The 25585-nt window shown below is 35.4% G+C and overlaps 2 protein-coding genes across 3 annotated transcripts in view; one reads left to right on the top strand and one right to left on the bottom strand.

The window, feature by feature from the left end:
- Positions 1-25585, bottom strand: part of TPR (translocated promoter region, nuclear basket protein) — an 87390-nt gene that overhangs the window by 49896 nt on the left and 11909 nt on the right. Inside the window, exons 3-7 of the mRNA XM_075997013.1 lie at positions 13330-13501; positions 12662-12970; positions 11141-11245; positions 8831-8904; positions 4613-4709 (exon numbers count right to left, since the gene is read on the bottom strand). Coding sequence (XP_075853128.1) covers positions 4613-4709; positions 8831-8904; positions 11141-11245; positions 12662-12970; positions 13330-13399 — 655 coding nt within the window. The 5' untranslated portion in view covers positions 13400-13501. The remainder of the gene's footprint in view (positions 1-4612; positions 4710-8830; positions 8905-11140; positions 11246-12661; positions 12971-13329; positions 13502-25585) is intronic.
- Positions 13522-25585, top strand: part of ODR4 (odr-4 GPCR localization factor homolog) — a 66813-nt gene continuing 54749 nt past the window's right edge. The window contains exons 1-4 of one of the 2 annotated variants that reach the window (XR_002222784.2): positions 13522-13742; positions 17485-17605; positions 20435-20569; positions 23660-23755. Coding sequence is in view for 1 of the 2 variants with exons in the window: in XM_012736475.2 (XP_012591929.1) it covers positions 17507-17605; positions 20435-20569; positions 23660-23755 (330 nt within the window). In the remaining variant the exon portion in view is untranslated. The remainder of the gene's footprint in view (positions 13743-17484; positions 17606-20434; positions 20570-23659; positions 23756-25585) is intronic. The other variant, XM_012736475.2, reaches the window with a different exon arrangement.

Genomic DNA, 25585 nt, shown 5'->3' with positions numbered 1-25585 from the left:
GAGAAAGCAAAGTCATATAACAACTTAAAGCAAAAGAAAGGTGAAGGATCTAAAGGTAGAGAATTTAATGCCAGCCAGGAATGGTTAGAAAGAGGTTTGGCGTAAAAAATGTCAAGATAACAGGAGAAGCGGCTTCTACCAACTAAGACACAGCAGACGAGTTCCCAGCCACCATTAAGAAAATCACTGAGGAAAGGGTATCTGCCTGAATAGGTTTTTAATACAGACGAAAGTGCCCTATTTTGGGGGTGGAGGGGGAAGCAGCAAAGCACATTTATTAGCAAGGAAGAGAAGCATGCACCAGGATTTTAAGACAGACCAGGAAAAGTCTAACTTCATTTTTTCGTGCAAATGCAGTTGGGTTTATGATCAGGACTTCCTTTACCTATAAAGCCAATAACATCCAAACTTTGAAAGGAAAAGATAAACACCGGATGCCTGTTTTCTGGTTGTACAAGAAGGCCTGGAAAACGAGAAATCTTTTTCTATACTGGTTCGATGGATGCTTTGTCCCTGAAGTCAGGAAGTACCTGGTCAACAGGGATTGCCTTTTAACATTTTTTTGGGTATTGGACAATGTCCCTGGCCACCCAGAACCCCATAAGTTCAACACTGAGGGTACTAAAGTAGTCTACTTGCCCTAAACACCACGTCTCTAATTCACCCTTAGCATGGGGTATCTTAAGGAACTGTAAGGTTCATCACACATGGTACTTTGGGAAAGGATTGGAACACTATGGAAGAGAAGCCCATGGAGAGAACATCATGCACATCTGGAAGGATTACACTATTCAAGATGACCTGTTAATACAAAAAATGATAAGAACCATCAAAGATGAAATAATAAATTCCTGCTGGAAAACAGTGTGTCCAAACATTATATGACTACATGGCTTCACAGGATTTATGACAGAGCCAATCAAACAAATCATGGAAATTGTGGATATCGCAAAAAAGGTGGGTGGTAAAGGGTTTTAAGATATGGATAATGGAGAAACTCAAGAGCTAATAGACACCACAGCAGAGAAATTAACAGAAGACAACTGACTGGTGAAAGTACTTCTGGACCGGTGCCAGACAATGAGGAAGAAGACATTGAAGCAGCACTGTCAGAAAACAAACTTGACATTACACAATCTGGCAGAAGGGTTCTGATCACTCAAGATAGTTTTTTTTCCCTTTTTTTTTTTAAATTTCAAAATATTAAGGAGTTGCAAATGTTTTAGGTTACATGGATCACTTCTGTAATGCTTGGGTTGTGGCTACAGGTATACCCGTCACCCAAATAGTGTTCATAGTACCTGTTCGGTAGGTTTTTGCCTCTCCCCTCTTCTATCCTCCCCCCCCTGTTGATTTCCACTGAGTTTTACTTCCCTCTATGCACACATGTGCTCATAGGTTAGTTCCAATTTAATATCGAGTACATGTGGTGTTTGTTTTCCCATTCTTCAGACACTTCACTTAGGAGAATGGTCTCCAGTTCCCTGAAGATTGTTGCAAAAGGTATTAATTCATCTTTTTTATAGCTGAGTAGTACTCCATGGTATACTTATACCACATTTTATTAATCCACTCATAAACTGAAGGGCACTTCAGTTGATTTCACATCTTTGCAATTGTGAATTGTTCTGCAATAAACATTCGAGTCCAAGTGTCTTTTTGGTGAAGCTTTTTTTTCCTTTGTTTGTTAAAATTATGTTTGTAATTGAGTATGGCAAAAACAAGTTAAAATAGAGAAATGGAGACCTACAGTTGACCTTTGAACAATGCAGGGATTAGGGGCCCTGACCCTTTCCTCCCCAGCCAGTCAATAGTGCAATTGCTGGGTCGAATGGTAGGTATACTTTTAGTTCTTTGAGGAATCTCCATACCATTTTCCCATAGAGGTTTTATTAATTTGCAGTCCCAGTGTATAAGTGTTCCTTTCTCTCTACATCCACACCAGCATCTATTGGGAATTTTTGATAAATACTATTCTAACTGGGATAAGGTGATATATCACTGTGGTTTTAATTGACATTTCCCTGATGATTAGAGATGCTGAGCATGTTTTCATGTTTATTGGACATTTGCCTACTTTCTAATAAGGCTGTTTGTTTTTTTCTAGCTGATTTGCCTGGTTCTTTGTAGATTCTGGTTACTAGCTCTTTATTGGATGTGTAGCTTGCAAATATTTTTTCTCATTCTGTAGTTTGTCTATTAGATCTGTTGATTGTTTCCTTGGCTATGCAGAAGCCTTTTAGTTTAATCAAATCTCGTTTATTAATTTTTGTTGTTGCATGGTTTCCATTGGGGTCTTCTTCATAAATACTTTGCCTAGGCCATATCTAGGAGAGTTTTATCTACATTTTCCTCTATAATTCTTATGGCTTCATTCCTTAGATCTAAGTATTTTATCCATCTTTGATTAATTTTTGTGAGTGGTGAGAAGAAGGGGTCCTGTTTCATTCTTTTGCATGTGGCTATCCAATGTTCCCAGCACCACTTATTGAAGAGGGCTTCTTTTCTCCAGTGTATATTATTGTCTGCTTTCTCAAAGATCAATTTGTTGTAAGTAGCTGGTTTTATATCTGGGCTCTCTGTTTCATTCTATTAGTCTATGTCTCTATTCTTACATGAATAACATGCTGTTTTGTAGTATACTTTGAAGTCTGGTAACTCAAGACTGCTTCTAACTTCTTTTATGACTTTGGCTTTTCTATAATATGGGCACTGAACCTAAAGCAAATGGTGGAAGGAGGATTGGTACTGTATATCAACATTTTTTAGAGACATGAAAAAATGAAAAAGTCAGAAATTACCATATATTTCTGTAAAGTTATACCAAGTATGCCTGCCTCTCGTCTCTCCTTATACCTCCTCTACATCTGCCTCTGCCACCCCTGAGACAGCAAAACCAACCCCTCCTCTTCCTCCTCAGACTACTCAATGTGAAGATGGTGAAGACAAAGACCTTTATGATGATCCATCTCCACTTAATGAACAGTGAATATTCTCTTGTGATTTTCTTAGTAACATTTTCTCTTTTCTAGCTTACTTTTTTGTAACAATACAGTGTATAATAGATATCACATACAAAATACGTGTTAAACAACTGTTTATGTTATCAGTAAGGCTCTGGTCAACAGTCAGCTATTAGTCACTTTTGGGGGGAGCCAAGTTATACATGGATTTTTGACTGGCTGGGGAGGAAAGGGTCAGTGCCCCTAACCCCTGCATTGTTCAAAGGTCAACTGTAGTTCTCCATTTCTCTATTTTAACTTGCTTTTGCCATACTCAATTACAAACATAATTTTAACAAATAAATTATTAAGAATTAAAATTTGTACCTCCAATCAAACACATGAATTATCTGGGTTTCTTTATTTTAAACACAGTATCTTAAGCTAAATATTCAATATTAATCTTACTGATCTTAATACATACCAAAAGATCTATTAAAATTTTATAAACAGCCATTTGTTAAGTTAAAAAGCAATGACAATAAAAAACCTTCTATTTAAGGTTTAGTTAGAATATGGAGTTAGAATATACATGTTCTATGCATTTTTTTATTTTATATATATATATATATATATATATATATATATATATTTCCTTTTTTTGGAGACAGGGTCTCTATCTCCAACTCGCAGGCTCGGGTGATCCTCTTGCTTCAGCCTCCTGTATTAGTAGCTAGAATGATAGGAGCATGACACCATGGCCAGCTAATTACTTTTATTCTCTTTTTGTAGTGATAGGGTCTCGCTAAACTGTTGCTCAGGCTGGTCTCAAATTTCTAAGCTCAAGTGATCCTCCTGCCTTGGCCTCCCAAAGTGCTGGGATTACAGGCATGATCTAGTGTGCCCAGCCCTTTTGTTTTTTATATTTCATAAATGTCCAGGTTTTTATGAAAATAATTCTTTTAATTTTAAGTACTGCTAGCTAATCAACATAATCAACAAATACTTTGAAGTAACTCTCCTCTGAGACTGGAAAAGTATATTTATCTAATTGAATATTATTGTATAGCAACATAAATATCTGAAAATTCTCTCGTTTTATAGAAATAAAAATTTTCAAAAACCATAAAAAAAGGACCAAAGGGAACCTTCATTACCATTAACTACTTCAGATTCAAGTTCACCTGAATATATAAGCTGTGCTATGTACTATATTCTATCTTAATATATTTTATATTTCTGCCTCCTAAACTCCCTTCAGCCTGTTTTTAAACACGGGTTCTTCTTCCAGCTTCTTATATTGAATGGCTACAGATAACAAGGATGTCCATATAAAATGAAGAACAGTAATTCAGCTTTTACACTGAACATTTCAACTGCTACCAATTTGTTATTATAAACAGCACTGGAGTAAAAACCTTTGCATGCAAAACTCGGTCCAAATTATTACTTCTTTGACATATTTTTCACCTGTGCACTTTCTAGACACCTCTTTAAGCACTTGATAATGCTTTAAAGATAAGTGAGAGAAGGAATAGGATATCACACTGAACTCTATACTGAGCCACACCTAAGAAATGTCAGCAGCAAAAACATACTGGGGATTAATTCCTAGCACTATTCGAAGAAAAAAAGGAAAGAATGGAGTTAAAAGCTAAAGCACTTCATACCTGTTAAATATTCAAGTTCTTGAGACAGTCTCTCATTGGTTCTAATTAAGTCTCTTTTCTCAGCTTCTAATTCTTCCTTTGTTCTTGTAAATTGGCTCTGTCATATAAAGAATAAATTTAAATTTAAAACAATCAAGTTGAACAATATAGGCAATAGAACACATAATTGTCACTCTAGTTAACGTCAGCTGCAGATTAAAAATGATTGGTTTCCTTTTTCTTATAATTTATACAGCCAAAAGTTTAAAACTAGTTAACATTTCTATTCATACTTTGGATTTTTAAAACATTTTTGCTAGGCTCATAACAATTTTTCCCAAGTCCCTTTGTATCACACGAAAGTGTCCTAATTGCTTAAACAAGCCTTTATAGGACATTTAATGTACTTCTAATTTTTTCCCTTCAAAATACAGTCTGAGGACTATCATGGCATTTGTACATCTTAGTTCAAATTACTTCTTAAGACAGATCCCTAGAAATGAAATTACTTGAAATAATATTTATTTTGTCAAACTGCTTTGCAGTAAGACAGTTTATGTGCTTTTCTTTGAATTGTAAGTACTAATTGCAAGCCACCCATGACAGAAATGATTATTCAAAGAGTGAGAAAAAGAGAGAGATCAATGCTAACATGGGGGTGTGTGAAAAATAATTACCTTATTGTTGTTTTATCTGCATTTTTCTGATTACAAGTAGAGAAACATTTCATACTGCCATTGGCCATTTATATAGCTTCCTCTTTGATTTTTTTAAAAAAACTTCCTTTGCCCTTATCTCCCTTGAATGATTTCCTTAAAATTTGAAAGTAGTCATGTATTAGGGACATAAACACTATCATATTTTTACTGAAAAAATACTTTTTAATAGTTCATTGGCATTTTAGTTTATGTAGAGATTTTTATATTTCTACTAAATTGAGTCTATCATTCTTTCCCATTGTTAAGTTCTTATACTGTTTTTATGCTTAGAAGTTTTTTTTAAATAAATTATATTGTGTATATTGAAGGTTTACAACATGATGTTATGAGATACATATAGAAAGATGGTAACTATAGCGAAGCAAATTAACATTATCTATCACCTCAGTTATTTTTTTTGGAGCAAGAGCAGCTAAAATCTACTTAACAAAAATCCCTAATACAATTTTATTAACTATAGTCCTCATGTTGTACATATCATTTCTGGATTTGTTTATCTATGTACTTGCTACTTTATATCCTTTGACTCACATCCCTCCCATTCCTCGCTGCCAACCACTGTACTATTCTCTTTGTATACCTGACCTTGTTGTACATTCCACATATGAGATTGTACAATATTTCTCTGTGTCTGGCTTATTTCACTTAGTATAATGTTCTCCAGGTCTTTCTATGTTATAGCACCTAGCAGGATTTCCTTTTTTAAGGCTGAATAATATACGATTGTTTCATGTATACACACACACACCCACATATACATTCCCCCTCATTTTCTTTATCCATTTATCCATCAATAGATACTTAGGCTGTTTTCTTATCTTGGCTATTGTGAAGAATGATGCAAGAACATGAGAGTGCAAGCATCTTGAGGCGCTAATTTCATCTGCTTTGGGTATGTACCTAGAAGAGGGACTGCTGGGTCACATGATAGCTTTAATTTTTTTAGGACCTTCCATACTGTTTTCCACAACGGTTGCACCAATTTACCAATTTCTACCAACAGTGTACAAGGGTTTCCTCTTCTCCACATCCTCAGCAACATTTATCTCTTTTTAACAGCCATCCTAAGAAGGTGTGATGTTATCTCCTTGTGGCTTTAACTTGCACTTCCCTGATGATTAGTGATGCTAAGCCCCTTTTTATATACCTTTTGACAATTTTTATATCTTATTTGGAGATATGCCTGTTCAGGTCCTTTGTCCATTTTCTAATAGAGTTTTTCCTGCTATTGAGTTCTACATGTTCTTTCTGTATTTTGGATATTAACCTCTCATTAAATATGTGGTTTGCAAATCTTCTCCTATTCTTACGTTGACTTTTCATTTTGTTGATTATCTCATTTGCTGTGCAAAAGGTTTTTAGTTTGATGTAGTCCCATTTATTTACTTTTACAGCTTGAGTTGCTGATGTGATAGGTAAAAAATCATTATCAAGGACAATGTCCAGGTCTTCCTCCCCTTATGGTTTCAAATCTTACACTTAATTGTTTTTCATTTTTGGCTGATTTTTGTGTATGAAGAAAATAAGCGTCCAATTTAATTCCTTTGTGTGTGGAAATATAGTTTCCTAACCTGATTTATTGAAAAGATGATCCTTTCCCCATTATGTCCTCTTGGTGCCCTTGTTAAAATTAGCTTACTGTTTAAGTTTGGAGTTATTTCTGGGCTCTAGTCCACTGGACTGTTTTTATTTTTATGCCAGTCCCATACTATTTGGATTACTGTAGTTTTATAATATAATTTTAAATCAGGAAGTGTGATGCTTTTAACTTTGATTTTCTTTGTCAGTGCTGCTTTGTGGTTATTCAAGGTTTTTTTTGTTGATTCCATAGGAATTTTACAATTTTTTAATTTTTTCCTATTTCTATGAAGAATGTCAATGGAATTTTAACAGGATTGCTTTAGGTAGTATGAACATTTTAACAATATTAATTTTTCTGATCCATGAACATGGGATACCTTTCCATTTATTGGCATCTTCAATTTGTTTCATCAATGTTTTACAGTTTTAAGTGTACAAATCTTTCACTTCCTTGGTTAAATTTATTCCTAAGTATTTTATTTTTTTATTGCTGTCATAAAAAAAATTATTTTCTTGGTTTCTTTTTCAACAAGGTCATTATTTGTATATAGAAATGCTACTGATATTTGAATGCTGAATTAGTATCCTGCAAATGTACTGTATTCATCATTTATTAGTTTTAACAGTTCTTTTTTTCGGAATCTTTGAGTTTTCTACATATAGGATCTTGTCATCTGTAACTAGAGAAATAAAATAAAATAAGTTTAATTTTTCCTTTGCAATTTGGATGCCTTATATTTCTTTTTCTTGTCTGATTGCTCTTACTGGTACTTCCAATACCATATTGAATAAAAGTGGTCAGAGTGGGCTTTCCTGCCTTATACTGTATCTTAGAAGAAAAGCTTTCAGTTTCTTTTTTCAGATGTTTAATAAATTCTATTCCTTTTAAGTTACCTCGTAGTTTTTTTCTTCAAAAGTTTCTGTGAATACTGTTTTCCTAGGCTGTACATTCACAGCTTTTACCAGATTTATAAAGATTTTGTGACAACTCCCCTCCTCAAAAGGTTAAGATCCTCTGTATTGGTTTTTACTTCTACACTGTTTTCTATTCTCTATGTTGATTCTTCTATCAGCATTGCAATATTTTAATAACCATAGCTTTATAAAAACATTTTAATATGTAACAATCCAAGTACTTTTAAGTTGATACTTCTTTTTCAGAATTATCCTAGCCATAACATTTTTTCCCCTCGATCACCTTTACCCCTACATTAACAAGTTTCAATGTATCTCACTTGGAGATAACCAACACACATTAATTTATTATAGACAATCTTCTCATCCTGAGAAATGCTATATCTCCATTTATAAAGGTGTATTTGTATAGTTTTCAGTAAAGAATTTGAGTTTTTTTTGATATAGATACTTTACATTTTTGTAGTTATTTCTAGGTATATTATGGGGCTTTTTTGCTCTTATTAACATTCTGGAAGTAGAAAATTTTTTCTTTCTTTTAGAGATCTAAAGAAATTATCTTTTAACCCCAAGTCAAATTAAAATTTTACAAATGTATTGGCAAGAATTTAAAGTTCTACCTGGTTAAAGAATCACCGGGTATGACTTTATTTAAAAAATGGTCAGCAGTCCTTATGATCATATTCAATTTTTTATTGTTATCATTGCCCCAAGGAAATGATTACCAATATGGATTTGCTCAAATCCCCAACTATATCACAATACTTGAAATAATGCCTTAATTATAGTAAGCATTCACTAGACAGTTTCTACTGAGTAAAAGGAATATCCAATCTATCAATAAAACATATAAAGATATAATTAAGGAATTTATGTATATTATACAAGTTTTTGTTGGTAGCTTCTCCTAATAGGGTGTCTGTTTCATCTTCCCATTGACAAATAACTGATAAACAAATCAGAATAGAAAATATCCTCAAGCATTATGTTTACAATTAGCTTTATTTATAGGAGTAACTTTTACCTGAATGGCAATATTGCGATCTTGAGCAATTTCGAGTTCCTTGTTTTTCTCAGTTAATCCCTTCAGCTGACTGTCTGGATAAAATGAATTTTTTGAACATATACATGTTAGCTTAAAACTTGCAATGACTGTTTTTATCAACTGTCACCCTTACACATTTTATGAACGAGGGAAACCAAAGCCCTGAAAGACTCAATTGTACATCACATTTCAAAGTTATGAAGACATTCCAAACTGTACTCCAGACCAAAATTTCAAATATGCTATCCTGTCTCCAAAATCAACTGTAAGAATTCTAGCCAACATTTATAGAAAAAAGTATATGCAATTTCCTTATTTTTCAATATCTTCTAAATCACCATGTATCATAAGAAACAGTGGATTGTACTTAGAAATAAGAAAAGTGAAAAAGACAGGATTAAGAAAGAAAATAACATTTAAGCTACATAAAATATACATGTGACAAATCATAGTAATGGATATTTGCAATTCCACTTGTTTATAACTCTAAACAGAGTCTTTAACATGGAGGCAAAAAGTATGCTTGATACTCAATTATCAATCCCTCAATTTCCACTCAATATGGGCTATCTTGCTTTATACATAGTTTCTCTTTTAAACACATACAAATAATTAGAAAGAATATACTTTTTGAAACTTTCACTAAAATGCATGTATCTTATGGGCTGGTAATTTAATGAGCAAATACATTACAACTAATTCCAATCTTCTATTTAAGAGGATCATTAAAAGAAAAAATATTCTTGCTAAATGAGTCTAGATCTTCTATTTTGTTTTAATGTGATTTACTGCTTTCCAGACTTACAGATCTAGAATATTAAAAAAAAAAACAACACATTAATTGTATATCCCAGGAAGGTATTTGATGTTTGTCTAGGGTTAGCCCTATCTTCTCCCTCTCCTAGATCCCATGAAAGTAGTTGTAATCATAGCTATTTTTCTGAAATTACTCAGCACCACTGCTGAACAGATCTTTTTACTATGTCAAGGGATAACTACGTAAATAACAAACCAGATCTAACTATTTATGCTCCATCACACACATATACATACCATCACTCATATATGTTGCGGTTTAAAAATGGTGGCCCCAAAAGTAGCTGAAAAAACTTATAAACCAAACAGCTGATGGGCATGGACCCAGAAAGAGAGAAGGTTGAAAATTTTAATCATTCCTTTGATTGTGAGCTTCCTGTGTTCCTTCTCCATCAATCAAATTAAAATTGGGGTATGTTTAATATCAATGAATTATGCCCTTAGTCTATAAGATTGTTCCTGATGTTAGCTTTCTTTAATCACAAGTAAAGCACAAGATACATCATTCTCCTAAGAAATGTCAGGATCTTTAAGATCTTGTGTAGTATCAAAGATTCAATGATGTAGAAAAATCTAAGACAGAAATTAGTTATCCACCTGTCTCAGGAACTAGACCTTAAAGATGAAATATCCTAAGATTCATAGATACTTATAAAATTTAAAACAGAATAAAGAGAGTTAACACATAAATGAAATCAATAGGCTTTAATTCTTTGCCATAAAATAATTAAGTCACTCTCTTTAAATTACTTCTTCAGTAGCACAATGCTTCAGTCTCTTCAAAAGGCTTTCAAAAATATCATTTGACATATAAAGCTGTTTAAGTAGACGGACATTTGAGTCTAACCATATTGTAAACAATCAGATATGTTCTGATTTACACATTGCAAAACTTCTTTTAATAGACAAGGCAGGCCGGGTGCGGTGGCTCACGCCTGTAATCCTAGCACTCTGGGAGGCCGAGGCGGGCGAATTGCTCCAGGTTGGGAGTTGGAAACCAGCCTGAGCGAGACCCCGTCTCTACTAAAAATAGAAAGAAATTAATCGACCAACTAAAAGTATATATACAAAAAATTAGCCGGGCATGGTGGTGCATGCCTGTAGTCCCAGCTACTCAGGAGGCTGAGGCAGGAGGATCGCTTGAGCCCAGGAGTTTGAGGTTGCTGTGAGCTAGGCTGACACTACAGCACTCACTCTAGCCTGGGCAACAAAAGTGAGACTGTCTCAAAAAAAAAAAAAATAAAAAAAAAATAGCCAAGGCAGAATTAGAACCCATGCCTCCTGATCATTAAGCCATGTGTTCTTACTAAGTCTTTATCACGGAGTGAAAAATTCAAAATATTACCATTAACAAAAACGATGCTTAATCAGTATTTTCATATATAGTAACTAAATGCTTCCAAAGCATACACAAAAGTGTATGAAAATCTCGACACTCCAAGAATACTTATAAAAAAGTCATTAAATACTTACTGAGTTTCTCTAGCTCGAGTCGTAAGCTTTGGCATTCTCGGGTTTCATTCACAAGTCTCTCCTGACTGTGGGATAGTCTCTTTTCTATCTCAAAGTACTGTTGTTCTAAGAAGACAAGCAAAAAAAAAAAAAAATTCTAATAAAAATAAACTAAAACACACATGTACATGCACTGTCAATACTGCTATTTATTTCTAATAACTTTGATTTTAAAATTTAAGATACGGTATTGGAATTGCACTCCCAGTAAAAGAATCTGCGTAAAGATAATTAGGTTGAACACTGAGAAGGACTTATCTTCCAATGAGCACTTCCATATGACTAAATGACAAAAGAGAAGAGGTCTAAAAGAGGTTTTACAAATGAATTTTTTCAAGTCAGGTAACATGTCATATTTATCTTAGTATTACTTCAGACATCAGTAGACGACTCAGCATTAAGCAGACTGAAAATAAGTATTTATTAAACGGAGGGAAAAAAAGGCTTATTTTAAAGTAGCCAAAATAATATCTGAAAGCGTAAAATGACTGAATTTATGTAAAAGTGTGTGAACTTCTCAAGGGTAGGGATTAAGTCTGTCTTGTTCAGCACAGTATCAGGTACACAGAAGACACTAAATATTTTGTATGTAAATTAATGAGTAGAATACAGTGTTCTATATTTAGCTGTGGAATTCACAGAACTAATTTTCACGATCAATTCTGCTTGATAATTACACTTTTTCAAAGTGAAAATTTATTGTTTCCTGTCAACTTAGCAGAAAACAGTTATCAATTCCCCCAAGCAAATGGTAAACCAAAACACAAGAGGAAGTTTGTATTTTGCTAATGGTAATTACTACAGTCTTAATCTTTTTCCAAGGATGTTCAAGCCACTATTATTGATAACTTTCTTATTTGAAGACCTACTTTAGCTAATTATAAGCAGATTTTATATATTTGCTATCAAATTCCAATTTTTAGAGAAAAATCGATATAGTTAACCTATTTACTGCACATTCACTGTGTTTCCAACGCTGTCTTATGTATTTAATGTTCATTTTTGTCAATATCTAATTCGTTACAGGATCGCAGGCCGACAAACTATGAACAAGTGCACAAAGTGGTCAATTAGGCAAAGGCCTACGGATGCAGGTGACAAGGAAACAGGGTGGAAATCATTATCATTTAAAGTGTTAACTATGCTTGCAGATAAGGTACTCCAGGCTTAGAGAGCAAGGGCTCGCAGACTTTCCCAAGTCCGGTGTAAAAAGACCCAAACTCTTGTTTGTTGGACAAAGTTAAGCATTCCTATACGAGATCACCCCACTTACAAAGAAAACTGAAACCAACATGGATTCTAACTTTCTGTAAAAAGGTTTCTTCTTATCAAACTGCGGGGAGCGGAAAAGAGAAGGCCCTGCATGCCAGAGGAGTCCAGGAAGTGGTGCTACTCGGAGTGCGAGCTTGCAAGGGGTAATGAGCCCAGACACGGCCACGGAGACAAGCCCGAAACCAAGGGCGGGAAGGCCGGCTCACTTACCGCTCTCCACCTTAAATTTCTCGTGCCGCCCCTTCAGGCCATCGATCTCGGACTGCTGATCAGCGAGGAACTTCTCAAGTTTGTTCTGGACGGACTTAGGCAGCTTATTGAGCTCCGTGCGCTCCAGGACCTGCTGCAACACCGCCGCCATGTCGGTCGGGCCGGGGCCCACGGTGGCAGCGGCCGACGGGGTAGAAGCCGTGAAGAAAGGCGAAGACCAGGAGAACCCAGAAGCCTGGGCCGCCGCGTCGGCCGCCTCGCTCGGTGGCTCGCGCGCGCCGGCCCGCCGGAGACTCCCGCGGCGGTACCCTGGGAAACCGAGTCCCGCCTCAGCGCCCGCACCAGCAGCCCGCCCCGCCCGCGCCCGCCGCGCGCGCAGCCGCCGGGAGCCGAGCGCGCTGGGAAGCCGAGTCCACAGGCTGCCCCGGCTCCGCCGCGCGCCCCAGCTTCCGGCGCCCGCTCCACCCACTCCGGGCCTCGCAGCGCTCTGGGAAACGTAGTGCTTTCCTCCTTCCCTTCCGTAAACCCGGTCCTCGCCGCCCACCGCGCCTCCTCCCTGCTCCCCGCCCCCGGCCCTCCTCGCTCAGCCGCGTGACTACTGTCCGCGCGGTGGCGCCACTGCCTACTCGTCAACCCGCGTCCCTTCTCGAGGAGCAGGGCGTCCTTACCGTCAAAGCCCCGGGATGCCATGGGTCGTCCTCTTTGGCGGCTTCTGGACACTGAGCCACTAGAGGGCATCGGTCCCGGCAGGGCTGGACGGCAGGCCCTGGGCTACCGCCACGCTCTCAATGGCGCCCGGAAGGGGGCGGGGTGGCGACCGCAGTCGCTTTGGCTGTGGCTCTGCAGAGAAGGGAGGGTGGGCAGGTTGCGTCATCAATCTGCGCCACCCGATCCCGAGACCCTGTGTTGCAGTGGGAAGTGAGGTGTGGGAAGTCGGTCGCTTTCTGATGAATTCATTGGCTGTGGGATTGGGACCAGAGGGTAGTCTAGCTCCTAGAGGCTAGGACTTGCACCGTGACCCTCCATCTCCAGAGGACAGTTTGACGGATTTTCCTGCCACGAGTGCACACTCTGAAAGCAGGTGAGACAGCCTAAGGATGTAATACGTGTGTATGTGCACTCTGTGACGCAGAGCTCCCTTTTCAAGGGAGAAAGAAAGGGACAGAGTGTAGAAAACATATGGACCGTCACTCTGGCACACACCTTTGACGAATTTACCTTCTGTGAAACGTCCTTTGGGACGTGGGGTGGAGAAGGATACTGAGTGATTTAAAAGGAATTTAAGTAGCTCGGTTAATTTTTCAGGAAGAGGGTTAAAAGAAACCAGGAGTTTGAATGTAGCCTGTGTTTTAATGTTTCATTGCAGAAATGTTACCTAACACCATGCTGAGGTTTTTAAACTTGAAAACCGTTGTAACTAAAGTTTTTAAACCCATTCTTAAAAGCCACTTCCCACCCTGCCACTATAACAAAACTACTTGTTTCCAGATCATAATTCTGTAACTTTTAAGTTCAATGTGTTATTGCTTCATGTTTGGTTACTTTTCTGAAAGAATTTATTTTGAATCAAGCATTCCTAATGTCCTCTCTGCAGTTTCCACAGTCGTGGGCCTTCTGCGAATTGGTAATTTAGTTCTCACGTGAAATTTATTCTTCTTTTTCTCTAGTTCATACTTTTGAATCTGTAGCTCTGAAGCCATCTAAGAAATATAAACAGAAGCATCTTATGATATTTTGTGATAAGGAAAGTAAATCAGTAAGGAGCTTAAGGTTGATTTTTTCTTTCAAAAATATTTTATAAATAAACACTTTAAGGTTGCTGGAATGTGAAGTACTGTGCTGTGTCCTAGGCTCACAGTATTATCATACTGTTGATCTGTCATTTGGGAAGTGCAGATAGTCTGTACTTAGAGTCACAGAATGCTAAAATTAGATAGGTTTTCAGATCTGCAAGGATCCAAATTCTTTAGTTAGTAGATTAGGAAACCAGAGTCCAGGGAGGTTGAGTTGTCTTAGGTCACAGTGCTTTGAAAACAAAAAACTTTGGCTGATGCACAACATTTTAGGAAAATTATAACCGTGTAAGGCAGGATACAGGTCCCTTGGTGTTGGTAAGGGCTTGGTTCCAGGATCTCCCATGGATACCAAAACCTGTGGATGCTCCAGTCCCTTATATTAAATGGTGCAGTATTTGCATATAACCTACACTCATGCTCCTGTATTCTTTAAATCATCTCTATATATACTTAATAGAATGTAAATACTATGTAAATAGTTGTTATACCATATTATTTAGGGAATAATGACATGAAAAAAGTCTATACATGTTCAGCACAGATGCAACCATCATTTTTTTTCTGAGTAGTTTTGAGTCCAGGGTTGGTTGAATCCACAGATACAGAAACACAGATACAGAGAGCTGACTGTATACATTTTTAGTAGTGCCTTTTATAAAATATGGTTGACCACTTTTAAAAATTTTGAAAGAGCTCTAAAGAAAAATTTATCTGACATTCATCCAGGTTTCATAATCGAATAGGTTTTCATCTCCCTATTGCATTCAATTTTTTACATATTAATATGGCCAGTAGGTGATACTGGGAGAAATAAGATTAGAAGGTTAAATATAACTTTGAAGTTGCTTGTTATTTCTTGCAAGAATCAGGAATTATTAGGGCAGAAAGAAAAGGAATGGAATAACACGATAAAGTAAATACATAGAAATGCATATCTTAAGGCTGTGGTTCCCATCCCCAGGCGGAGGACTGAAAGGGTCCCTGGCCTGTTAGGAATGGGCCACACTGCATGAGGTGAGCAGTGGGCTAGCTAGCGAAGTTTCATCTGTATTTAACTGCTGCTCCCTATCGCTTGCATCACTGAGTTCTGCCTCCTGTCAGATCAGTGGCAGCAGCAGATTCTCATAGGAGTGGGAACCCTGCTGTAAACTGTGCATGTGAGGGGTCTAAGTTGCATGCTCATTATAAGTATCTAATGCCTGATGATCTGAGGTGAAGCTGAGGAAGTGATGCTAGTGCTGGGGAGCAGCTGCAAATACAGATTATATTTAGCAGAGAGGTTAGACTGCACAGAGACCATAATAAATCAATTGCTTGCAGACTCATATTAAAACTCTATCAGTGAGTGGCAAGTGACAATGTAATAATAATAGAAATGAAGTACACAATAAATGTAATGCACTTGTATCATTCTGAAACTATCTCCCCTTCCCCATCCATGGAAAAATTGTCTTCCATGAAAAAATTGTCTTTCCTTGGTGCCAAAAAGGTTGAGGAGCACTACCTTAAGGCATTACTAAAAGCTGACAGCCCTTAACTAGAGGCATCAATGATTTGCACAGGGAGTTCTAGACTTAGTCTTTAAAAAATGGTATTCAAACCTGATTCACTTTCCACTGTTGTCAGAAAAGAGACAGGAAGAAATTAATGTCTCATTTTGAGACAAAACTGAACAGGCTTTTTGAAATAGTAGCAAAACAGCATCCAATAGGTCATTTCAAACTTGAACACATTTTCTGAGCTTTAGTTTTAGAGTAATGCAAAACCACCTTGTGACTGGAGTTTACTTTACTGATGTCAGATATACCATACCAGCGTATCTGTAGCCTTAACTCAGTGGTATTGAATAAGATTCAAATTTTTTACAGAACCCAAATGACTATCATTAAGTATTTCTAAGTTGCAGTATTGAAAATGCTGCAACTGTGTTCCCACAGTCTCTGTTTATATCTATTTCATAGGCTTTTTGAATATCATCTCTGTACATTTTCATCTTCTGCACTGAATGTGAGCTCTTTGATTATTCATTATTGACTAACTCTTTTATTCAGTATCTTTGGTTTTAAGCTACAGAAACTCAAATCAGAGGAGCATAAGCTGGTAGGGGGAATGAATATACTGGTTTCTATCCACAAACTGGAGACAGAGCAGAATAGAAACTATCCTTAGTAATGATTTAATTGAGAGACTGGTCATGATTCCTCAGTATGAATGTGGTATTAAAGAACATGGATTTTAGAGCCAGACTCTCTGAGTTTAAATCTCATCTTTGCCACTTATTAGCTTTGTCACTGGGCAAGTTATTTAATCTTTCTCATTTCATTTTCTTCATCTATAAAAATGAAGATTACAGTAATAGTACCTACCTCATGGTGTTTTTGTGACTATTAAATGTTACAGGTAAAGTGCTTAGAATAATGTCTTGTACAAAACAGAAGCTATAGAAATGTTGTTATTGCATTTTTATTTATCTGTTTGCATAACTTATTGTATTGTGTGTTGTTCAAGGGAAAGATCAGGTGTTACTCATCTTTGTGTTATCCCACCTGACACAATTTCTAGCAAATAGTTCTTCAGTATATGCTTATTGAGTAAATGAATTTGATTCTTTTCCCTCTCAATGAACTATTCAGAAATCCATCTTTTCTATTTTAGAAATGAGAACACTGAAGCTTAGCAATAGATTATCAAAGAAAATGCAACTAAGGAGAAGATATAAAATAAGAAATCAGGTGTGTTGACAACTTCAAGTTTAGTCTCCTTTCCCTCTACCAGATACGAGCAATAGGTTTGATCTTTTTTGTCAGCTGTGCTTGATTGGTAGTTGTTTGCTGAAGCACTGTGTTGAAAAGAATTCTATATTTGAACTTTGCAAGAAAGAATACTCTATTTAATAAGCAATCACTGCAAGGCATGGGGTAGTATCAGGACAGTACCACTTCTCTCACTATACTATCCCCATGATAAAAAAAAATTATAAATTATATTTAACCTAAAAATGCTATATCTTTTTTTCTTATAATTTAGGAGATTGAATTAGTTCTCAATAATGGGAAGAACCTACATTGTGGAAGAGACTGTTGGCCAGTATCTTTCAAACATCAATCTCCAAGGAAAGGCTTTTGTCTCTGGCCTTTTAATAGGACAGGTATGTATCTTTTATTCTGAATTTATTGATAAAACAAATGACCTGTTTATTTAAAATTAAAGGTTGCTATTTAACAATAAACTCAAGGTTGGGAGATATAAGGATGGGATGTAGAAAATGTCAAATTTAAAGTGAATTATTGAGGCAATATATGGAGAAGAAGGACAAACCTAGCCCAGGTTTGCTCAAGTCAGAACACATTCCCTTTTGACCATGTAGAAGTAATTTATAATGTAGAAACTCTAGAATTAGAGTTTTTATTGACCAGATGATTTACATTTTGTTGTCTTTCCTAAGTATTTTTACTCTCTTCTAATCTTTATTAAATCCTGGTTATCTAATTCTTTATGAAAGAAACTTTTGATAATTTTTTTCCCATTCTAATTTGTCTTATTTCAGACTTGTGACAAGAGTGGTCGTCATATTTTTGTTAGATGCTGTAGTACCCATTATTATTGAATTTTTTTTTTTAAGTTGGTTCATTAGAAAGTAGGAGAGAAAGGGATTAGGGGAAATTTGGAAATTAGACAAATTCTATTTTCCTCATAGAGTTCAGTCTTGAAAATACATAAAATGGAACAGAGATTTGAACACCTAGAAAAAAGCATAAGCAGCTACTGGTTTATTATAATTGAAAGAAGAATGTGCCAATCAGCAGGAAGAACTGGTCAGCTGTAGAAAGCAAAAAAAAAAAAAAAAAAAAAAAAGAGTCTCACAAGCAAACTGGCTACATCTGTCCAAACACTAAGGGGAGAATGCGCTGTGACCCAAGGAGTTGATTTTGAAGCCTAGTAGCAAATAAAGCTCTCACTGTGACAATTTTCTTTCTGAATATCTTTGCCTGATGTCTTAGAATCTTCAAGTTGCATAATTAATTTTCCTTATTCTGAATCTATCCATATTCCCAGGCTACTTTCTTTTTTAATTTGATGCCCTGTGTTATCTGCTTATCAAGAATGCACTGCACAGAGGACTCCTGTTTAGATTCCTTCACAACATTCCAGTTTTCTCTGTCATTCTGAATGAGCTTAGCTAATGTCAGCCTAGTCCTGAAAGACAGGTTCATTTTCAGAATTTTTACAAATCAGATTTCTTAGTTTGCAAGACAGAGGGCAAATCTATACTGTTCACCCAGGTACTACTACCCTGTGAGACCTATCGTTAGACAGCCTGATTGTCTGTCTTGGCAATCATGTGAACTTTTGATTCAGGTTACTTGATATCTAGCCTGGGGCTCTTTTTGTTAGCAACTTTTTATTTAAAGTTTTTTCCCTTCCTTTATTTTCAAAATTTAAGGGAAGAAAAGTCTTAGAGATGTGATCAGTGGAGATAAAAGTTCAGGGAAAAACATCTTTCAAACTTGTCTTACTGGATATAGGCTATTTCTAGAGCTCAGCAAAACTACCGTCTTATAAATAAGTCTCTCACATTTTAGGGCCTTCCTTCCAGTCTGTCTTCATGCTGTCTTTTCATTTCTTTCAGTATTCTGCATGCTTTTTTCTTCTTTTTTATTCCAGAGTTTATCGCCTTTCTCTCCTTCCCCTCAAGCTTGCCTGTTTCCTACTCTTGGTGTCAGTTTCTTTAGCTTTTCAAAGTTATACATTTTATGAAAAAAAGAAGCCTTCTTAATCGGAATCTACCTTCTTTTCCTGTGTGCACATTTGAATGTAGCTTTCTGGAAATAACTTTTGTAGGAATAATTACTCTTTCTTTATTTTCTATCCCAAGATGATACTAATGATGGGAGTTTCAGGTCATGTATGAGGATTACACCATGCTAACTTGCATTATTATCCTTATTTTCATTGTTTTTATAGGAAACTTTCACTGTAGTGAAACTGAGCTTTTAAATAGTCCCTAAGTTTATCTTTAGATCTTCCACCTTTGATTACCATTTAATTGCTATTAAAACTGAAGGTATTAAAAATAGGATCAGGTATCACTCTAAATTATAATATGTGTCCCAAATCCCCTTTATTTTTTGGTGGACACATATGTGCAATATGATAATGTCCCATTATCATCATTTCACTTAAAGTAAGGTACACAAGGTCATTTGTTGCTTTATTTTACTGATATTTTATAAACATCCAATCTGTTCAAATTATTTAGGAATTAATTATAATTTATATTTAGATTTAGAAAATAATTATAATAGCTAGAAAACTGACTAAGCATATACCTTTTAGTTAATGTAGTTCATTCACTCATCCAGTAAACCATTTTTAAGGACCACTGTCTGATTCATATTTGGGATGTCCAAATAAATAAGAAGCTGATATTAAATACGTTAAAAGGTAGGCTGGGCATGGTGGCTCACGCCTGTAATCCTAGCACTCTGGGAGGCCAAGGCAGGCGGATCACTTGAGGTCAGGAGTTTGAGACCAGCCTGAGCAAGAGTGAGACCCTGTCTCTAATAAAAATAGAAAGAAATTAATTGACCAACTAAAAATATATATACAAAAAAATTAGCCAGGCATGGTGTGCATGCTTGTAGTCCCAGCTACTCGGGAGGCTGAGGCAATAGGATCACTTGAGCCCAGGAGATTGAGGTTGCTGTGAGCTAGGCTGATGCCATGGCACTCACTCTAGCCTGGGCAACAAAGTGAGGCTCTGTCTCAGTCAATCAATCAATCAATACATACATACATACATACAACGTGTAAGGCTGTCCTTGGAAATTAGTTTCCCTGCAGAAGCTATTAATATTGTGAATATTAGCAGCTTAACCTGCTACAGATATAACTCAGTTTGTATGTTATAAGAGCTAAGACATCTGTTCCTCAATCAGGTATCACTCTAATAAGCTTCTATAATTTGTTTTTGAAGTGTTCTTCACAAAAGGATTATGTGATTCTTGCCACTAGAACACCACCCAAAGAGGAACTAAATGAGAACCTCAAACATCCCAAAGCTAAGTTGGATAACTTGGATGAAGAATGGGCCACAGAACATGCTAACCAGGTCATCTTATTTGTCTCTTCATGTAGTTAAGTTTGTGTTTATTTGACTAACAACAACAAAAAAATAAGCACTTTCTTCTCAGGTAACTCGACTAGGGTTTAAGAATACTCATTCTTAAGTTTTCAAAACTTGTAGAGTATACCAGAAGTAGAAGTATTTTCTACTCTGCTTCATCCATGATTATATTTTCTATTTATTGATTTACCTGTGTCTAATTTTAAAAATACATTTTCTTGCTTGAAGTTAAGTAACTCAAGATTACATAGCAATTAAGTGGTAGAACTGGGATTTTAACCCAGACAGTGTAACTTTGCTCTTAAATGCTATGCTTTTCCATTGTTAACATTTGTTCATTGTGTTAGTTTATGAAATTTTTTAACCTATCTCCTCCTGTTATTGGTCATTTAGCATGTTTCTAGTTTTTTTTTTTTTTTTTTTACTTTAAAATAATACTAATTAGTGGTAATATTGTTGATGGTCAGATTGTTTAAAGGATTAATGCTAGGCACTGAGGAAATAAAAAGATTATTCTTTTTAAATGCCCTTAGAGAATTTATATTTTAACCAAAGAGAAACACATTATTAATAATACCAACTATAAAAAATGAAAAAGTGGAAAAGTACTATAGGAATGTAAAAAGGAATGGTTAAATAACTGCCAATGGTTATATTCAAAATAGCTTCATAGAAGCCTCTGAACTTGAAGAATGAGTAGGACTTTGCCATGAAAGTAGTCAGGGAACATGTAGTATCCAAGGACAGTATGGATAAATGACACAAAGTCACGAAAGTAAAAGATGTTAGGAGAATAGCAAGCAACTGGGTATAGTTGAAATACAGGGTATATAGAAGAATGTAATTAGAGGTAAGACTAGAAGAAGCCAGTTTATGGATGGTTCTTGAATGTAGTCCTAGCACCATGGTAGACTTTCAGAGCTTCTTATTTTGAGAAGGTTAAGGTGAATGATTTGCCAATAATTTAGAATATAACTTTGATATCTTGGTACAGTGTAAATGGCGGGTAGGCAGACTGGAGACAGCAAAAAACATATAGTTACAATGATGGTCCAAAAGAGGATGATGTGAGCCTAATCTAGACTGTGAACTTTGTGAGGTCAAGAGTCACATCTGTTTTGTGTATAGCTATTTCCTGAGTGCCCAGCACAGTATGTCCGTGGTTTATAATGGGAACTCCAAATACTGGATAAATGAATGCATGAATAAAACTAATACATTGGGCTAGAATTTCATTGTTAAGAATGAGCTATAATGAAGAAGATTTAGTGATCAAGTAGATTGGGAGTAAAGAGACATAGGGAAAGACTATCTAAAGATGAATGAGATTTTTAGCCTAGGTGTCTAGCAGGATAGTGTTGCCATTATATAAGGAGGAAACAAATTTAGAGTGGGTGAGATGGAATGATGAATAAATTAATCCACTTAAAAGTATTTATTGAATGAATTCTATCATTCAATAAATAATAAATAATGTTAGAATAAGATAAACATACAATTATTTCTTTCTCCAATTAAATCTTTTAAGTACACAAACGTGTTTCTGTGTGTATACACATAGACATGTATTTGTGTTTATGATGGGGGCAGTATATAGTTATAAAAAATCCAAGAAATATTTAATATTATTGTCTTTCTGTTGCTATAAAGGAATACCTGATACTGGGTAGTTTATAAAGAACAGAAGATTAATTTGGGTTTTGATTCTGCTGGCTGGAAGATTGGGCATCTGGTCAAAGCCTCAGCCTGCTTCCACTATGGCAGCATGTGCAGCGATCAGATGGTGAGAGAAGCAAGAGCCAGGGAAGAGAGATGCCAGGCTCTTTTTTACCAACCAACTTTCATACAGGAACTAATAAGAGTGAGAACTCACTTTTCCCCCTCCCTAAGGGAGGGCATTAATCTATTCATGAGGGATCCATCTGCATGACCCAAACACCTATTATTCTGTGTTTGATCCAACATTGGGGATCAAATTTCAACATGATGTTTAGGGAGACAAACATACAAACTATAGCAACTATCTTCTAAAGTAAATATTAAATATTTTAAAGTTAAATTCCCAGTGGCTTGTAAATAACTTCCTATTTTAATTTTGCTTTTTGTCTCCTATAAAAAGTTATATTGTATATATACACATACATATACACACACAGAAAGAATAAATGAATTTATATAGTAACTTAGATTAATCTCTTTCCTTCTAGAAAGAAATGATTTTATGTGTTGGTGATTTTGAAAAGATATACAGGTTCCCTGTGCTAAATATGAAAATCTTGTCAAATTTGTGCTACTATAGTAAATAGAATTTATAAAATCATAGGGAACCACAAGCAGACATAATGCAAATAAAATACATTAGGGATTAGACTCTGGTGTCTAATTTTCTAAGACTAAACTTTGTGATTGTTTGCTTATACATTAAGTAAACAAAAGTGAACCAGAGCACTCTGCTCTCTGAGTATAGACAGTAGAAAAAGAGCCATCTGTAAAAATACAAGGATGTGTATAAGGTCCACGGGAAAACTACACCGAAGTCCTATGGGAGCTCAGAGATCAAAGGATCAGGGATGGCAGCTTCCTCAAGCTGACTTTGAAGTATCCAGTAGAGGTCAGATGTGTAAAAATACAAGAAAAAGTCAGTTCAGGCCTAGGAAACAGCCTGAGTAAAAGCATACAGTTAAATAGGGATATGCGTGGATAACATTGAGTAGCTTTTGGCTGATACTTTAATTATTTCAGAGAAAGTAGTGTCAAATGAGGCTGTGAATGTCAGATTGACCAGATTCTAGAAGGTCTGATATACCAGTCTAAGATAAGACTTGTATTTTATTTAGCTGGTAGTGGGAACCCATTGAAAAAATTTTAGAAGGTGTGTTAGTCTTTGTTCTTATGAGAAAGGGGTTTATTTATTGATATAGCTAAAGGATGTTGTTATCAGATGATTTTATTTGTAAAGTAGTTTTAAGTTAAAAATCTAAGGGCACTCTAGGAAGATATTTAGTTTCTCCAGCAGAAAAGAATGCATATAATGCCAAATGCATTTATCAGCTAATACTTTATTTCTATTTTTAGGTATCCAGAATGCTACCGGGGGGACTTTTGGTTCTTGGAGTATTCATTATTACTACTCTAGAACTGGCAAATGATTTTCAAAATGCCATGCGCAGAGTAAGTCCGATATATTTAATAAGATCAGAGTTACATGCTATTTTCATTGACTATGAGTATATATAATAATGATCCTAGGCATATTTAGGTTCATGTTCCATATCCTTTATGCTGGGATTATGTTGAAACAGCTTTTTCCACCCAATTGCTTAGATATCTTAAGTGTAATAAATGTAAATATTTATATTTGCAATCAGAGCTGTCTTTATTTTAAAGATAATTTCTAACTATTATTAAACAAGTTACAATGCTTTAACAGTTTTTCTTGTGCAATAGCAGTATTCTTCTAGATCTTACATTTAGTAACGAGTGATTGCTAGTATGTAAAATTAATAGGTGCTGAGATTCTTCACCTTCTGTTCCATTCTCTTAAGAGTTTGAAAGTAAAAGATAAAGAAACAACAATCAAATATTTATTTTTTATTCCTGGACAGAGGATCTATCCTGAATCCACTGTATCTTTTGCTTTATTGCTATATCAGAGAATTGGTTAACATAGTCTAAAAATAAATACAAAGGTCCACAAGGTATTTTTCTTTAAACCCAAACCTAAGGCAAACTCTATATAGCCAGTTTTCATCTCTTTTACTATTTAAGATCCAAATGAACTTCTGAAAGGGAATTTCACACCCCAAGAAAAAGGAGTCTCATAATCTTGAGAAGCACAAAACCTCACAGAATCGCTGCAAACTATTTTTACATAAAAAATGTGCAGCTAGTAACCCCAGATTCTACAGTTTCTTCCAGTTTTGTAACTTCTAGCAGATGTCCCACCTAAGCCTTTGATATTTGCACTGAGGGATTAAGAGAAGAAAATGGAGATATTCTCCTCCCTGGCTAGTTGTTCAATCTTCTGCCAATTTTTTCATTTTAAATAAATTTACCTCATTCGCAGTTGTTTATCCTCTTTGGCACTTCGCAATTTAATCTAAATCTGTATGTATTTAATATTAATAGCATTGATTGTGCATCCTTTTATTGTTGGAGCTGAACTGTGAATAGGGTGAATGTGGACTCCGTGCTATAGAGATACAGTCAGATTCTTCATCCTTTTGCTTTTGTATCATTTGTTCCTAAGAATCAGATAAAATTTTAGAAATGCTATATCTCTGAAATTGTTCAATTTCAATGATCTAACTTTGTTTCTATTGGCCAGCATTGAGAGATACTATAAGAAATAACCTTATAAAACTTGTTAACGGCAACTGTAAGAGTTATCGTTAAGAATGTTGTTTATTATATTATATAATATTGTGTGTCTGGAAGAAATTTTTTTTCAGGCAATCAAGAAAGTTGTGCTTCTTCTGATCAATTATTTGTTTTCAGTTTATGGATCATCTGAATTATGTTACAAATTAGATGTCTCTATGCATGTTGTTAGAAAGCTTAGAGCCAAATGTGTAATACCCCTTATATCAAGTATGCATTTTTAAAATTCTTATTTCAGACATAAATTTATGTCACTATTTTGATTTTTTTTACTTTTCATTTAAATTATTACTATATTTTATATGTCCTTAGAGTTACCTTAAGTCTTTTCTGACATTTAAATAGGAAACACTAAATGGGTTACATGCTCCATTTTTATAGTTAAAGTCATTTGTCTTTCTCATTCTAATTAAATAAAATAGTCTCTTCTATATTTCATGTAAATGCTAGTTGCACCAAATTAATTTTTCATATCCAGTTCTATTTAAAACCTAATTTTTTTGTAAATCGCTAAAAATGGGATCTAAAATGTTATGATGAGTTTAATGTTTATGATGTTTATGATGAGTTTAATGATGAGTTTCAGTCTTTATTTTGAAAAAAAGAAAAATTTGTGGTGGT

Source organism: Microcebus murinus, chromosome 23 (assembly GCF_040939455.1).
Source record: "Microcebus murinus isolate Inina chromosome 23, M.murinus_Inina_mat1.0, whole genome shotgun sequence".
Classification (NCBI taxonomy): Eukaryota; Metazoa; Chordata; class Mammalia; order Primates; family Cheirogaleidae; genus Microcebus; species Microcebus murinus.
This window is presented reverse-complemented; position numbering and strand designations above follow the sequence as displayed.